The sequence below is a fragment of the Oncorhynchus kisutch genome, linkage group LG10 (assembly GCF_002021735.2).
Source record: "Oncorhynchus kisutch isolate 150728-3 linkage group LG10, Okis_V2, whole genome shotgun sequence".
NCBI classification, from domain to species: domain Eukaryota; kingdom Metazoa; phylum Chordata; class Actinopteri; order Salmoniformes; family Salmonidae; genus Oncorhynchus; species Oncorhynchus kisutch.
In genome coordinates this window covers 21393167-21410923 of record NC_034183.2, presented here as the reverse complement: position 1 = coordinate 21410923, position 17757 = coordinate 21393167, and the positions used below count along the sequence as shown (strand labels likewise).

Below are 17757 nucleotides of genomic sequence, written 5' to 3'. Positions count from 1 at the left end.
ATGAATGTTTACGCGCTTGCTTCTGCCTACCACCGCTCAGTCAGATACTTAGATGCAACGCAGGACACACTAGATAATATCTAGTAATATCATCAAGCATGTGTAGTTAACTAGTGATTATGATGATTGTTTTTTATAAGTTTAATGCGAGCTAGCAACTTACCTTGGTTTACTGAATTCGCGTAACAGGCAGTCTCCTTGTGGAGTGCAACGAGAGAGAGGCAGGTCGTTATTGCGTTGGACTAGTTAACTGTAAGGTTGCAAGATTGGATCCCCCGAGCTGACAATATGAAAATCTGTCGTTCTGCCACTGAACAAGGCAGTTAACCCACCGTTCCTAGGCCGTCATTGAAAATAAGAATGTGTTCTTAACTGACTTGCCTCGTTAAAAGGTATTTAAAAAATAATTTTAAAAAAGGCGCCCAAAAATACAGATTTCCGATTGTTATGAAAACTTGAAATCGACCCTAATTAATCGGCCATTCCGATTAATCGGTCGACCTCTAGTCAGAATACAGTGGGGGGGAAACAAACCAGCAGGAACTGTAGTGCGTTATGAACACTTCTAAAGGCACAGAAGACATTGATCCAACTTCTAATGTTCGAATTAAATCGAAATAGTTTGACACACATACCGTGTAGAGGTTTGGTCTCTTCTCTTTAAGTGCATCTTTGTACTGGATAATGGCTTTCATGTGTGGCAGCTTGTCCTGAACCTGAAGGAAAGAGGAATAAACTGATTAAGGTAAAAAAAAAGGATGAAGGTATCCCTGATGTATTGATGAATCTAAGCAATTCTAAAGCTCTCCATCCTCTGTGCTTACCTGTAGGATCTTCTGTAGCTGTTTGTGGTTCTCCACCACGATAATGTTGGCCTTGCAGTTCTCTGCTAAGTACTGGCACGCCTCTGGGGAGTTGGTGGTGTAGATACCCACTGCAAACCCACTGGCAACACAAGACAACAGTGAGTCATGTTGATTCATGGTCCATGAAACTCAAGATTCCTTTCCCACAGACAGGTTTGGCAACTCTGCTAGGTAAGTATGTATTTCATAAAGTTAAGCTCATCATGTAAGAACAATCCAAGAACAGTCTGTACTAGGTGTGTTACGGTTCACCAAACCTGTGGTTTGGTATATATATATTGCATAAAAAAAAAGTAGTAAAATGTACCTTGCATTGTCTGTTGTTTACCGGATTGTTACAACTCTGATGCTACGTTTGTAACTATATGGGAGGTGGGAATTTACTAGTTGTGACGTCGTAAATACCAGTTGGATGCATTCATGGGATTTGAACTCGTTGAGAAATGCCGAGCGGCTAATTTCTAACAAGCAGTGTCAACCATAAACTAAAAGTACAGCCATCATGCTTGTAAACAAATTATAGAGTGTTCAAAACGTTGCGTTTAACTGTCGAAAAATCTGTCAGAGGGGCCATTTCCTTAGTAGGTGACAGAGGTCACCATGTGAGAGAAGTGGGTGCTCAAGATGATAGCCTAGTTTCCCCAGTTTGAGGGCCGTTCAAGTGGATTTTTCCCAGTCGTATGTCTTAACTTCCCACTTGGTTATGATGGCACCATGACACTGCCTTCTTCAGTGCCAAATGCATACGTGTGACTCAAAAGGCGGTGTGTGTCACATGGGACATATCCAATTCTGAGGTAATGTGATGGGCCATCACTTAAGTAAGCGCAACAGGGTGCATTGGACAATTCATTGGAAACTTCTGAATTGGTTTGCTTATATAGAGCAGGTACTACCCATTTGCTGAAATGGGTGCAAGAGGGAAGTTTGTAACATGCGTTTCAGTCTTGCGCCGGTATACTGGGTTGATGTTGGCGTAAATGTGTAAACATATGAGGCGTTGGCAGCTACATTATTCTCATTGAGTGCGGCAACATTAATCGCAGCGGTCTAAGGCACTGCATCTCAGTGCAAGAGGTGTCATTACAGTCCCTGGTTCGAATCCAGGCTGTATCAGATCCGGCTGTGATTGGGAGTCCCATAGGGCGGTGCACAATTGGCCCAGCGTCGTCCGGGTTTGGCTGTCATTGTAAATAAGAATTTGTTCTTAACAGACGTGCCAAGTTAAATAAAGGCTAAATAAAAAAATCCACAACTCTAACCATTGTCGTTGTAATCTACCGGGAAGCAAAAATGTTCCTAAACTGGAGATTTAAACAATACATTATCCTCCAATTCTGGTATATTAAGCCCACCACGCCATCGTACAGAACTACACTGAACAAAAACGCAACAAGTATTGGTCCCATGTTTCATAATCTGAAATAAAAGTTCCTTCTCTAAAATGTTGTGCACAAATTTGTTTAAATCCCTGTTAGTGAGCATTTCTTCTTAGCCAAAATAATCCATCCACCTGACTGGTGTGGCATATCAAGAAGCTGATTAAACAGCATAATCATTACACAAGTGTACCATGGGCGGGGAAAAAATAAAGGCCACGAAAATCTGCAGTTTTGTCAACACAATGCCACAGATGTCTCAAGTTGAGGGAGCACGCAATCGGCATGACCAATCGGCCACCAGAGCTGTTGCCAGGAAATGTAATGTTAATTTCTCTACCATAATCCGCCTCTGTCATTTTAGAGAATTTGGCAGTACGTCCAGCCACGAAAATCTGCAGTTTTGTCAACACAATGCCACAGATGTCTCAAGTTGAGGGAGCACGCAATCGGCATGAGCAATCGGCCACCAGAGCTGTTGCCAGGAAATGTAATGTTAATTTCTCTACCATAATCCGCCTCTGTCATTTTAGAGAATTTGGCAGTACGTCCAACCGGCCTCACAACCACAGATCACTTGTATGGCGTTGTGTGGGCAAGCGGTTTGCTGATGTCAACGGTGGCGGTGGGGATATGGTATGGGAAGGCATAAGCTACGGGACCATGAACACAATTGCATTTTATCGATGGCAATTTGAATGCACAGCGATACCGTGATGAGATCCTGAGGCCCATCGTGAGTCCCATTTTTTTTTTTTTTAAAGGTATGTGACTAACAGATGCATATCTGTATTCCCAGTCATGTGAAAAGATCGATTAGGGCCTAATTTATTTATTTCAATTGACTGATTTCCTTATATGAACTGTAACACAAGTAAAATCTAAGAAATTGTTGCATGTTGCGTTTATATTTTTGTTGTTCAGTACAGTTCCCAGCTGCAGTGAAAAGGCACCACAGCAAGTGTTTATTGCGCTGTCCGTGCTGAAGCTGCAACATGTCAGCCATTTACTTCAACCCCTACACTTATCATAATCACATAAATAAATTAGTTATAACAAACTACGAACACAGTAACAGCAAAATGCATCTCAGTGCACTCAGGAGGATGTCAAAAAGAAGCGCAAAACAGGCGAATGTTTGCTGGTTTCTCAGGAGGGAAAGGGGAAGTCAGATCTGTGGAAGACATTTGACTTAGTTGTGGAAAACTATGGAGGTCAAGAAAAAAGGAGCAAGCGTTGCGTGACTATTATGGTGTGCCAAACACATACTTGAGTGTCTGTTCTAACGAAAGAAAAAGCCTTTATTACAGCAGTTGCATTAATTTGTGAATTGCGGTTTATTTATTGTTTAGACTAATTATTCAATTTAAAACTAAAATGATTTATATATGCTACTGTATCAATCATAGGCCTAAGTTAACGGCATTAAGACTAAATGGGACGCGCTCTTAAGCCTACAGCTCGATGCTGGTTATAAACTCTTCAAAAAAGAAACGTCCTCTCACTGTCAACTGCGTTTATTTCAGCAAACGTGTATAAATATTTGTATGAACATAAGATTCAACAACTGAGACAAACTGAACAAGTTCCACAGACATGTGACTAACATGAACTGAACATGACCCCCCCACTGAACAAAGGGAGGGGGGGTCAAAATCAAAAGTCAGTCAGTATCTGGTGTGGCCACCAGCTGCATAAAGTACTGCAGTGCATCTCCTCCTCATGGACTGCACCAGATTTGCCAGTTCTTGATGGAAGGGTGGGGTAACATCTCACAGCAAGGCACCTGCAAGTTCCCAGACATTTCTGGGGGGGAATGGCCATAGATCCAACAGGTCTGAGCCTGCAGGAACAGTACCACATGAGGGAGGATGTCCCCATGTGCAGTTCCAAACCGTAGTCTGGCTTTTTTTTTTATGGACGTTTTGGAGCAGTGGCTTCTTCCTTGTTGAGCGACCTTTCAGGTTATGTCGATATAGCACTCGTTTTACTGTGGATATAGATACTTTTGTACCTATTTCCTCCAGCATCTTCACAAGGTCCTTTGCTGCTGTTCTGGGAATGATTTTCACTTTTCGCACCAAAGTACGTTCATCTCTGAGACAGAACGCGTCTCCTTCCTGAGCGGTATGACGGCTGTGTGGTCCCATGGTGCTTATACTTGCGTACTATTGTTTGTACAGATGAACGTGGTCCTTCAGGCATTTGGAAATTGCACCCAATAAATAACTAGACATGGAGGTCTACATTTTTTTTTTCTGAGGTCTTGGCTGATTTCTTTTGATTTTCCCATGATGTCGAGCAAAGAGGCACTGAGTTTAAAAGTAGGCCTTGAAATACATCCACGGGTACACCTTCAAATGATGTCAATTAGCCTATCAGAAGCTTCTAAAGCCATGACATAATTTGCTGGAATTTTCCAAGCTGTTTAAAGGCAGTCAACTTAGTGTGTGAACTTCTGACCCACTGGAATTGTGATAGATTATTTAGTTTTGGCAAGTCGGTTAGGACAAGAAATTTGTGGAGTGGTTGTAAAAGGAGTTTTAATGACACCAACCTACAAAGAGAAAGAAAATAGAGAAATATTTCAAATGCTTAATAGTAGTGTGTGTGTGTGTGTATACAGTTGAAGTCGGAAGTTTACGTAAACTTCCGACTTCAACTGTATACACACACACACACACACTACTATTAAGCATTTTAAATATTTCTCTATTTTCTTTCTCTTTGTATCATTGGGAAGGTCCCGTAAGTAAGCATTTCACCGATAGTCCATACCTGTTTACGAAGCATGTAATGAAGAACATTGGATTTGATTTTGATCTCAGGTCTTTGGCCATTGTCACATAAGTCACTTAGCTACACAAAATAGACTGGGCTACAGTAGATCAGTGAGAAGGGAACATTCTGTACATCACACCCTAACATGACAGGGAGTGTGTCAGACCCCCTAGTGAACAGAAGTGTAGAGACTCACCCAGCCATAATGGCAGCAATGTCAGAGATGAACCACTCAGCAGAGTTGAAGCCCAGAATGCCAACCCCATGGTAGCGCTCCAAGCCAAGCTGTGGACACAAACACCGCATGAGAAAAAGACCTACACATAGATCTCAAATTGCCACCTAAAGAGGAAAATAACAGATACAATGCCTGTTAGTCATTTTTCTATGGATAAGAGTTCAGATAAAGGGGAAGGTGAAGCAAAGCCAAATATAGACTGCAGAGGGTCTTTTATAACAGTAGTAATAAAATACACCATCGTGATACTTATACAAGAAATGTACAGCTGCTTGCCTACGTGGCAATGCAGAGTAGCACGACTCTCCCCCTCCAAGTAGGAGGCAGTCAGGTTCAGATGTGGGTATGTGTGGCTTCCCCTGAGCCTGAGCCAGTCCTAATCCTCACTCGTGTATAATGTGGAGTTTCACAATAAGTAACATGGCCTGGGACGATAAACCGAAAGTTAAATCGACACCGACCATACCGATCACTTATCGCAGGCATTTCGCTGATATCGTTCACCACGATAAGTAGCCTATACTAGAGAAATGTGAATTTTGAAATAAAATAGGTGATTGATGTTTGTAGCCATCAATTGTCCCATTAACAAACTAGTAGTAGTTTAAAGGATAATAAAAACATATATATGGTAGGGCACATAAACGTATCGTTCTATTCATCTTTACCTCATTAATTCAGGTAATTTATCGTTATGGATTTTAGTCCATATCGCCCCACTCTAGTGTGGCCTGCATCTAGATGTTGCCCCCAGCAGCACACTGCCTCTACCTCCCACATTTCATCTCATCCTACACATGCTGGTGACAGTGACGCAGTCACCACAAGGTTAAAACATACACTGATCTGAAGTTAGGATAGTGGACTATGATCAGTGAGAGGAGAAGTTATCAAAAGCCTCCTAAAAAAGGGCCCACATCCTCCACAGTGGTTCTCTTTTGCTTTGGCTTCATATTTAGTTTGAGGATACATTGTTGCCTTGCCAAAATAACTTGTTCTCATACTTTGATTCACTTTAGGAACTGATGTTTATAAGCCTTTGTTGTGACTGGAAATCTAGGAGACACTTACGCCAATAAAATGTTTTATAATAATACTTTACAGCCCTTATCGGTGTGGAACCCTCAACTCCTACCATTATCTTACCGTATTCTATTGCAACTTTGTTCTGACATCCACATTTACAGCAGTAAAGTGTCAGTTATGGTCTGATTTGCATAAGTACAGTTGGTCTGTGTGTTTAGTCTCACTTTGAGGAAGCTCTTGGCAGCGGTGCGGCAAGCCTGGTAGTACTCCTGGTAGTTCATGGTCTTCATCTGTTCTCCCTCCTTCCAGCCCAGGGCGGTGTAGCTGCCAAACCTCTCCACTGCAGTTTTAAACATCTGGTCTACAGTGACTGGGGGCTCAGCTGCAAAGCCCGACTCCCCCATCCGCAGATTCACCTCCCCGTCACCCCTGGACGTCCACCGCTCTGGCTCAGCCACCGCTAGGGACAGGGAGTCTGGTCGCTGGGCACTCACTGACGGAGAGAGGAGAGCGGTTTAGTTTTTTTTTAACCAAAGAAAATCAACTGAGAAGGCGAATGAAAGGCGTGTTTGATTTGAGAGCATGGTCTAGACTCACGTTTGATTGCACCTCAGAAAAGAGGGACATTTCCCTTTCCGGACAGTTTAGTTATGTTGATGGGCAATGATCCATCCATTTTTTTCCGACACTGAGCAAATTTCAGGTCTGCTGAATGCAAACTTTAGATGTGAAAACTCAGTGAACACTGAGGCTGTACCGACTAAGTTAATTTTAACAGTGGCAAAGTAGGCTGCCGTGGCTATTTGATCATAATGTAGGCATTTAAAAAAAAATGCAGGGCTCGACGTGAACCTGTTTAGCCACTCAGATACGGTGGTGACAGACAATGTATTGTGTTGGATGCAAAAAACAACTTTACAAAATAAAATGCATTATTACCAAGATGCAGACAAAAAAAAATGTGCTACCCCTTGCAATTGGCAGCTTAGCTTATTCAAGCCTTTGCCAAAATAAAACACTGCCCCATTTTAAGACATAAAAGCTGTTCTATTTTGTAAAGTGCACCAGTCCCTCCTGCAGCAAAGCACCCCCACAACATGATGCTGCCACCCCCATGCTTCACGGTTGGAATGGTGTTCTTCGGCTTGCAAGCCTCCCCCTTTTCCTCCAAACATAACGATGGTCATTATGGCCAAACAGTTCTATTTTTGTTTCATCAGATCAGAGGACATTTCTCCAAAAGTACAATCTTCGTCCCCATGTGCAGTTCCAAACCGTAGTCTGGCTTTTTTTAATGGAAGTTTTGGAGCAGTGGCTTTTCCTTGCTGAGCGACCTTTCAGGTTATATCGATATAGGGCTCGTTTTACTGTGGATATAGATACTTTTGTACCGGTTTCCTCCAGCATCTTCACAAGGTCCTTTGCTGCGGTTCTGGGATTGATTTTCACTTTCCGCACCAAAGTACATTCATCTCTAGGAGACAAAACGCGTCTCCTTCCTGAGCGGTATGACGGCTGTGTGGTCCCATGGTGCTTATACTTGCGTACTATTGTTTGTACAGATGAACGTGGTACCTTCAGGCATTTGGAAATTGCTCCCAATAAATAACTAGACATGGAGGTCTACATTTTTTTTTCTGAGGTCTTGGCTAATTTCTTTTGATTTTCCCATGATGTCAAGCAAAGAGGCACTGAGTTTGAAGGTAGGCCTTGAAATACATCCACGGGTATACCTCCAAATGACTCAAATTATGTCAATTAGCCTATCAGAAGCTTCTAAAGCCATGACATAATTTCCTGGAATTTTCCAAGCTGTTTAAAGGCAGTCAACTTAGTAGGCTGCCGTGGCTATTTGATCATAATGTAGGCATTTAAGACATAAAAGCTGTTCACCTGACTCACTTTTCAAAGATTGTTAGAAAATGTACACGTTTTGTGAGCACTCGCAGCTTAGAGAGAACATTGGTGATGGGCATAAATGCCCAGTCTGCACACGCAGGCAAATCAATCTGTCAAACGGCTCCCAAACCCTATGAGGAAGTCCAACCAATCACTTTGAATGGCGTGCCTGCTGCTTACACGGACAATCACAGAAATTAGCTTTAGGGATATGAGGGAGGCTGCTCTGACTTCTGGTCTTAAATCCCAGTAGCTGTTTGTTTGTCCTCGTGTTCCCTCCACTGTTGGTGGAGGGAACACGAGGACTGCTGCAGTGTTGGTGGAGAGCCAGAGGCAGTGGGTTTTGCTGACCCTGTCCTCCAGTTTCTGCCAGTAAACAAACACACACCAGGCCCAGTATGAGACACCAATCTGCCCAACACCAGACAAAACAAGGGAGGGCCAGACAGGGGATCCCAATAGCCGCATTGGCAGCCCACAAGGAGAGCTCCCACTAGTAGGGACTAACAGGGCAGGAGACTGAACTGTGAACCTCTCAGAGCTAGTTAAATGGTCCTGTTCAATAGTTAATTCTGTAAAAAAAAATATTATAGCCGGTTATTTTTTTTACATGGGGGCCCATTAGCCAGAAACCCGAGCCTCTGCAGAGTCCTCAACGGATATTCTGGTTTTCAGGGGAAATGGCCTCGACTTCCGCTTTTGGATATTAAGATGACGCGCCATCTCAACTCCTCTTCCACATTTATTGGATTGGTTGAACATTGCAGAAGAGAACATTGACAGTTCTCTTCTTGTAGGGGATTTACACTTTACATGTTTTGTTCATATTTTTGTTAAGTTTTGGTCCAATGTTTCATGAGCTGAAATAAATCCCAGAAATGTTCCATACACACAAGCTTATTTCTCAAATTTACATCCCTGTTAGTGATCACTTCTCCTTTGGCAAGATAATCCATCCACATGACAGGTGTGGCATCTCAAGAAGCTTAAAACAGCATGATCCTTACACATGTACACCTTGTGCTGGGGACAATAGAAAGGCCACTAAAATAAGCAGTTTTGCCATACCACCACAGACGTCTGGAGGAAGTGGGCAATTGGCATGCTGACTGCAGGAATATCCATAAGAGCTGTTGCCAAATAACTGAATGTTAATTTCTCTACTATAAATCGGCCTCCAAAGTGGTTTTAGAGAATTTGGCAGCACATCCAACCGGTCTCACAACCGCAGACCACATGTATGGTGTCGTGTGGGCGAGAGTTTTCCTGACGTCTTTCGTTGTGAACAGAGTGCCCCATGGTGGAGATGGGGTTATGGTATGGGCAGGCATAAGCTACAGACAACTTAATTGCATTTTATTGATGGCATTTTGAGTGCACAGATACCATGAGATCACGAGGCCCATTGTTGTGCAATTCATCTGCCGCCATCGCCTCATGTGTTCAGCATAAATAAACTGATTAAAGAAGCACTAACACGGCTCCATGTCGTAAGGACCTGTACACAATTCCTGGAATGCCATGCTTACTCAGACATGTCCCTCATTGTGCATGTTTGGGATGCTCTGGATCGACGTGTACACTACCGTTCAAAAAGTTCGGGGTCACCTAGGAATGTCCTTGTTTTTGAAAAGCAAATATTTGTCCATGAAAATGACGTCAAATTGATCAAAATTAAAGTGTAGACATTGTTAATGTTGCCTACTATTGTAGCTGGAAATGGCTGCTTTAATGGAATATCTACATAGGAGTACAAATGCCCATTATCAGCAACCATCTCCTGTGATCCAATGGCACATTGTGTTAGCCTTTTAAAATGATAAACTTGGAATAGCTAACTGATCATTAGAAAACCCTTTTGCAATTATGTTAGCACAGCTGAAAACTGTTTCTGATTAAAGAAGCACTAACACCGTCTTTAGACTAGTTGAGTAACTGGAGCATCACATTTTATTAGTCACATGCACCGAACACAACAGGTGTAGACCTTACAGTGAAAAACTTACTTACGAGCCCCTAAACGAGTGCAGTGAAAAAAAAAATACAGATTAGAATAAGAGATAAAAGTAACAAGTAATTAAATGGGAGCATTTGTGGGTTCGATTACAGGCTCAGCTGGCCAGAAACAAATAACTTCCTTCTGAAACTCAGTCTATAATTGTTCTGAGAAATGAAGGCTATTCCATGCGAGAAATTGCCAAGAAACTGAAGATCTTGTACAAAGCTGTGTACTACCCCCTTCACAGAACAGCGCAAACTGGCCCTAACCAGAATAGAAAGAGTGGGAGGCCCGGGTGCACAACTGAGCAAGAGGACAAGTACATTAGTGTGTCTCGTTTGAGAAAGACACCACAAGTCCTCAACTGGCAGCTTCATTAAAGAGTACCCGCAAAACACCAGTCTCAACATCAACAGTGAAGAGGCGACTCCAGCATACTGGCCTCCTAGGCAGAGTTGCAAAGAAAAAGCAATATCTCAGACTGGCCTACAAAAATACAAGATTGAGATGGGAAAAAGAACACCGACACTGGACAGAGGAAGACTGGAAAAAAGTGTTATGGACAGACAAATCTAAGTTTGAGGTGTTCAGATCAAAGAACATTCGTGAGACGGATTTTAAAAAATGAAGATGGAGGAGTGCTTGACGCCATCCGTCAAGCATGGTGGAGGCAATGTGTCTGTCTGGGGGTGCTTTGGTGATGGTAAAGTGGGAGATTTGTACAGGGTAAAAGGGATCTTGAAGGAAGGAAGGCTATCACTCCATTTTGCAACGCCATACCCTGTGGATGGTGCTTAATTGGAGCCAATTTCCTCCTACAACAGGACAATGACCCAAAGCACAGCTCCAAACTACGCAATAACTATTTAGGGAAGAAGTAGTCAGCTGGTATTCGGTCTATAATGGAGTGGCCAGCACAGTCACCGGCTCTCAACCCTATGGTACGTAAGAAGTGCCCATCAAGTCAATCCAACTTGTGGGAGGTGCTTCAGGAAGCATGGGGTGAAATCTCTTCAGATTACCTCAACAAGTTGACAACTAGAATGCAAAAGGTCTGCAAGGCTGTAATTGCTGCAAATGGAGGATTCTTTGACAATAGCAAAGTTTGAAGGACAATTATTTCAATTTTAAAAAATCATTATCTTGTCAATGTCTTGACTATATTTCCTATTCATTTTGCAACTAATTTCATGTATGTTTTCATGGAAAACAAGGACATTTCTAAGTGACCTCACTTTTGAATGGTAGTGTATGACATCGTGTTCTAGTTCCCGTCAACATCCAGCAACTTTGCACAACCATTGAAGAGTGGGACAACACACCACAGGTCACAATCAACAGACTGATCAACTCTATGCGAAGAGCCTTTACCTTTACTTAACTAGTGTTAGTAATTGGATATGTAGACGGACGAGTCGGTCAAGGATCGATTCAGACAAGGTGGTAAATTGTATGACAAGCTACAGTTTATTCAGAGTGAAGATATCTAGAACAGCGTAATTACGGCTCTCCCGCTGGTTCGTACGGAAGCGCAGACGAAGAAGAGACCGATACAATCAGTACACCACTTATATATAGAACAGAAAGTAGGTTGATTCTGGAAGATCGGATCTTTGGATTGGTTCAGCTGGGGTGTAGTCTGTAGTCTTCCGCCATTGGCTCAGTAGTCTGTCCGTCATCGTAGAATCCTCTTCGGGCATTCAACGTTCAGCTACAACGGAGATCATGTGTGTGTGCGCTGGTTTTGGCCATTAGTGTAATGCGGGAGCTATCCTGTAGGGGACCCCACAGGCTCAACTCTGAGTTGTAGCCCTTTAGCAACAATAGTTTGGTCACCTACATAAGAATTAGCATTTCTCTACACTAGGCAAGTCAGTTAACTTCTTGCGTCGAGCCATCCCGGATCCGGGATCGTGAATACAGCCTCAAGCTCATTACCATAACGCAGCGTTAACTATTCATGAAAATTGCAAATGAAATTAATATGCTAGCTCTCAAGTGTAGCCTTTTGTTAACAACACTGTCATCTCAGATTTTCAAAATATGCTTCTCAACCATTGCAAAATAAGCATTTGTGTAACAGCTAGCGCGGCTAGCGTAGCATTTAGCATAGGCATCAGCAGACAACATTTTCACAAAAACCAGAAAATCATTCAAATAAAATCATTACCTTTGAAGAACTTCAGATGTTTTCAATGAGGAGACTCAGTTAGATGGCAAATGCTCCGTTTTTCCTGAAAGATGATTTGTTCAGGAGAAATTGCTCCGTTTGGTGCGTCACGTTTGGCTACCAAAAAAACACGAAAATGTAGTCTCTTATGGCCAATCTTCCAATGATATGCCTACAAATACGTCACAATGCTGCAGACACCTTGGAGAAACGATAGGAAGGGCAGGCTCATTCCCGGCGCATTCACAGCCATATAAGGAGACAATAGAAAACAGAGCTTCGAAAATTCTGCCCATTTCCTGGTTGAAGTATCATCTTGGTTTCGCCTGTAGCATGAGTTCTGTGGCACTCACAGATAATATCTTTGCAGTTTTGGAAACGTTAGAGTGTTTTCTTTCCAAAGCTGCCAATTATATGCATAGTTGAGCATCTTTTCGTGACAAAATATTGCGCTTAAAACGGGCACGTTTTTTTATCCATAAATTAAAAGAGCGCCCCCTATATCCAAGAAGTTAAGAACAAATTCTTATTTTCAATGACGCCCTAGGAGTTATGGAACAGTGGGTGCCTGTTCAGGGGCAGAACGACAGATTTGAACCTTGTCAGCTCTGGGATTTGAACTTGCAAACTTCCAACGCTCTAACCACTAGGCTACCCTGCCACCCCATGACGCAAATGGTGGTCACACCAGATACTAACTGGTTCTGAGCCACACCCCTACATTTTTTTTTTACGGTATCTGTGACCTACACATGCATATATGTATTCCCAGTCATGGGAAATCCATTGATTAGGGCCTAATTAATTTATTTCAATTGACTGATTTCCTTACATGAACTCTAAAATCTTTAAAATGGTTGCATTTATATTTTTGTCAGTATACATTACATGGCCAAAACACATCTCATTCCAAAATCATTGGACATTAATATGGCATTGGTCCCCCATTTGCTGCTAAAGCCTCCACTCTTCTAGGAAGGCTTTACACTAGATGTTGGAACATAGCGGCAGGCATTTGCTTCCATTCATGAGGTTGGGCACTGATGTTTGGTGATTAGGCCTTGCACGCAGTCGGCGGTCCAATTCATCCCAAAGGTGTTCGATGGGGTTGAGGTCAGGGCTCTGTGCAGGCCAGTCAAGTTCTTCCACTCCGATCTTGACAAACCATTTCTGTACGGACCTCACTTTGTCATGCTGAATCAGGAAAAGGCCTTCCCCAAACTGTTGCCAAGAAGTTGGAAGCACAGAATTGTCTAGAATATCATTGTATGCTATAGCGTTAATTTCCCTTCACTAGAAACAAGTGGCCTAGCCCAAACCATGAAAAACATGCCCAGACCATTATTGCTCCACCAAACTTTACAGTTGGCACTATGTATTTGGGCAGGTAATGTTCTCCTGGCATCCGCCAAACCCAGATTCGTCTGTTGGACTGCCAGATGGTGAAGCAGGATTTATAACTCCAGAGAACGCATTTCCACTGCTCCAGAGTCCAATAGCAGCGAACTTTACACACTTCAGCCGACACTTGGCATTGCGCATGGTGATCTTAGGCTTGTGTGCGGCTGCTCGGCCATGGAGACCCATTTCATGAAGCTCCTGGCGAAGAGTTATTGTGCTGACGGTAATTCCAGAGGCAGTTTGGAAATCAGTGGTGAGTGTTGCAGAGGACAGATGATTTTTCCTCTCTACGCGCTTCAGCACTCGGCAATCGGAAAGGTGGCATCCTATGACTGTGCCACGTTGAAAGTCGGAGCTCTTCAGTAGGGGCCATTCTACTGCCAACGTTTGTCTATGGCGATTGCATGGCTGTGTGCTCGATTTTACACACCTGTCAGCAACGGGTGTGGCTGAAATAGCTGAAACCAACTCATTTGAAGGGGTGTCCACATATATGAAACACTGCATTGCATAAAGTAATTATTTTAAGCCTGCTATGCTAGGTTAGCCAGAGACAAACTATAGAGAGACTAAGCTTATAACTCACCTAGTACTATTAGCGTTTTGGTCTTAAGTCTTACGGCTGAAATCCCACTACCGGGATCGATATGACAACAGCCAGTGAAAGTGCAGGGTGCCAAATACAAACAGAAATCTCATTATTAGAATTCCTCAAACATACAAGTATTTTACACCATTTTAAAGATAAACTTGTTAATCCCACCAGTGTCCGATTTCAAAAAGGCTTTACGATGAAAGCACGCCAAATGATTATGTTAGGTCACAGAAAAAAACAAAGCCATTTTCCAGTCAATTAGAGGCACAAAAAGCAGAAAGAGAAAAATGAATCACTACATGTTGATGATCTTCATCAGTTGACACCCATAGAACTTCATGTTACACAAAACATGTATGTTTTGTTCTATAAAAGGTCATATTTATATCCAAAAATCTAATTTTACATTGGCGTGTAATGTTCAGTAGTTTCAAAACATGTGGTGATTTTGCAGAGAGCCACATCAATTTACAGAAATACTCATAATAAACATTGATAAAAGATACAAGTGTTATACATGGAATTATAGATCCACTTCGCCTTAACCTGTTTGGGATAGGGGGCAGCATTTTTACGTTCGGATGAAAAGCGTGCCCGGAGTAAACTGCCTGCTACTCAGGCCCAGAAGCTAAGATATGGAAACTATATTTATTAGGTGTACTCTGGCATTTAGAAAACCCCATCCTGAAGGTATTCACAAATTTCAAATGAATAAATAAATTCACATTTCAAAGTGTTGAGATTTGTCAGTAAACACTGTTGCTCTTAAATCAGTGGGGCTTCCTCTTTCATCCACCTGAAGAGCAGTACCATGAGGATTTGGCTGAGGCTGGTACCTTGGCCATGCATGGCTATTGACTAAAGAAGTATTTGGTCATAAACAGTCCCCACTGAACTCCAAGAAGGTTCCACCCACAGCTTTGTGCTGTTGACCGTAGACACCACAGTGCTCTATGGTCAGCCTAACATCAGGCCACATGATCCTACACTTCTCTGTTGCTATTTCAGTTTTATACTTCTTTGAAAGGCTTCAAAATATTGACAGGGATTATCTATAGTTCCAGTCTTGTCATGATGACCTTTCAATTGTTTTTTTATTAAAACCCCTTAGGGCTGGGGGCAGTATTGAGTAGCTTGGATGAATAAGGTGTCCGGAGTAAACTGCCTGCTAACTCAGGCCCAGAAGCGAAGATATGCATATTATTAGTAGATTTGGATAGAAAACACTGAAGTTTCTAAAACTGTTTGAATGACGTCTGTGAGTGTAACAGAACTCATATGGCAGGCAAAAACATGAGAAAAATCCAACCAGGAAGTGGGAAATCTGAGGTTTGTAGTTTTTCAACTCATTACCTATCGAATATACAATGTCTATGGTTCTCATATTGCACTTCCTATGGCTTCCACTAGATGTCAACAGTCTTTAGAACGTTGTTCGAGGCTTCTACTGTGAATTGGGGGCGAATGAGAGCTGAATCAACCAGAGGCCTGCCAGAGTGCCATGAGCTGATCATGCGCGCACACGTTAGAGCGACCTGCGTTCCATTGCAATTCTAAAGACAAAGGAATTCTCTGGTTGGAACATTATTGAAGATTTGTTAAAAACATCCTAAAGATTGTAGAAACATGTCAAACGATGTATAGAATCAAACTGTAATATAATTTTTTGAACTTGCCCGTGCCTCGTGAGTTTGGATTTGTTTACCAAACTGGCTAACAAAAGGAGGTATTTGGGCATAAATGGACTTTATCAAACAAAACAAAAATGTATTCTGGAACTGGGATTCTGCGTATTCCTCCAAAGCTCAGTTGTCCTGAGTCTGCACAACTCTGCCAGGACCTAGGATCAAGAGAGACACTCAAGTGTTTTAGTACTATATCTCTTGACACAATGATGAAAATAATCATGGCCTCTAAACCGTCAAGCTGCATACTGGACCCTATTACAACTAAACTACTGAAAGAGCTGCTTCCTGTGCTTGGCCCTCCTATGTTGAACATAAGGCTCTCTATCCACCGGATGTGTACCAAACTCACTGAAAGTGGCAGTAATAAAGCCTCTTGAAAAAGCCAAACCTTGATCCAGAAAATATAAAAACTAAATCGGCCTATATCGAATCTTCCATTCCTCTCAAAACTTTTAGAAAAAGCTGTTGCGCAGCAACTCACTGCCTTCCTGAAGACAAACAATGTATACGAAATGCTTCAGTCTGGTTTTAGACCCCATCATAGCACTGACACTGCACTTGTGAAGGTGGTAAATTACCTTTTAATGGCATCAGACTGGGGCTCTGCATCTGTCCTCGTGCTCCTAGGCCTTAGTGCTGCTTTTGATACCATCGATCACCACATTCTTTTGGAGAAATTGGAAACCCAAATTGGTCTACACGGACAAGTTCTGGCCTGGTTTAGATCTTATCTGTCTCTTGGGGATGTCATTCGAAAACACAATGTTAACTTTCACTGCTACGCAGATGACACACAGCTGTACATTTCAATGAAACATGGTGATGCCCCAAAATTTCCCTCGCTAGAAGCCTGTGTTTCAGACATAAGGAAGTGGATGGCTGCAAACTTTCTACTTTTAAACTTGAACAAAACAGAGATGCTTGTTCTAGGTCCCGAGAAACAAATATCTTCTGTTGAATCTGACAATTAATCTTGATGGTTGTACAGTCGTCTCAAATAAAACTGAAGGACCTTGGCATTACTCTGGACCCGGAGCTCTCTTTTGACGAACATATCAATACTGTTTCAAGGACAGCTTTTTCCCCCCATCTACGTAACATTGCAAAAATCTGAAACTCTGTCCAAAAATGAAGAAAAATTTATCCATGCTTTTGTTACTTTAGGTTAGACTACTGCAATGCTCTACTTTCCGGCTACCTGGATAAAGCACTAAAGAAACTTCAGTTAATGCTAAATACGGCTGCTAGAATCCTGACTAGAACCAAAAAATTTGATCATATTACTCCAGTGCTAACCTCCCTACACTGGCTTCCTGTTAAGGCAAGGGCTGATTTCAAGGTTTTACAGCTAACCTACAAAGCATTACATGGGCTTGCTCCTACTTATCTCTCCGATTTGGTCCTGCTGTACATACCTACACGTACGCTACGGTCACAAGACGCAGGCCTCCTAATTGTCCCTAGAATTTCTAAGCAAACAGCTGGAGGCAGGGCTTTCTCCTATACAGCTCCATTTTTATGGAATGGTCTGCCTACCCATGTGAGAGACGCAGACTCGGTCTCAACCTTTAAGTCTTTACTGAAGACTCATCTCTTCAGTGGGTCATATGATTGGGTGTAGTCTGGCCCAGGAGTGTGAAGGTGAAAGGAAAGGCTCTGGAGTAACGAACCGCCCTTGCCGTCTCTGCCTGGCCGGTTCCCCTCGTTCCACTGGG

At 42.5% G+C, this 17757-nt stretch overlaps 1 protein-coding gene across 2 annotated transcripts in view; it reads right to left on the bottom strand.

Annotated features, from left to right (window-relative positions):
• The window catches only part of LOC109897903 (long-chain-fatty-acid--CoA ligase ACSBG2-like), a 56542-nt gene that overhangs the window by 9306 nt on the left and 29479 nt on the right, over positions 1-17757 (bottom strand). For both annotated transcript variants that reach the window (XM_020492557.2, XM_020492556.2), the window contains exons 4-7: positions 6515-6783; positions 5223-5311; positions 825-945; positions 636-716 (exon numbers count right to left, since the gene is read on the bottom strand). In XM_020492557.2, the coding sequence (XP_020348146.1) occupies positions 636-716; positions 825-945; positions 5223-5311; positions 6515-6783 (560 nt within the window). The remainder of the gene's footprint in view (positions 1-635; positions 717-824; positions 946-5222; positions 5312-6514; positions 6784-17757) is intronic.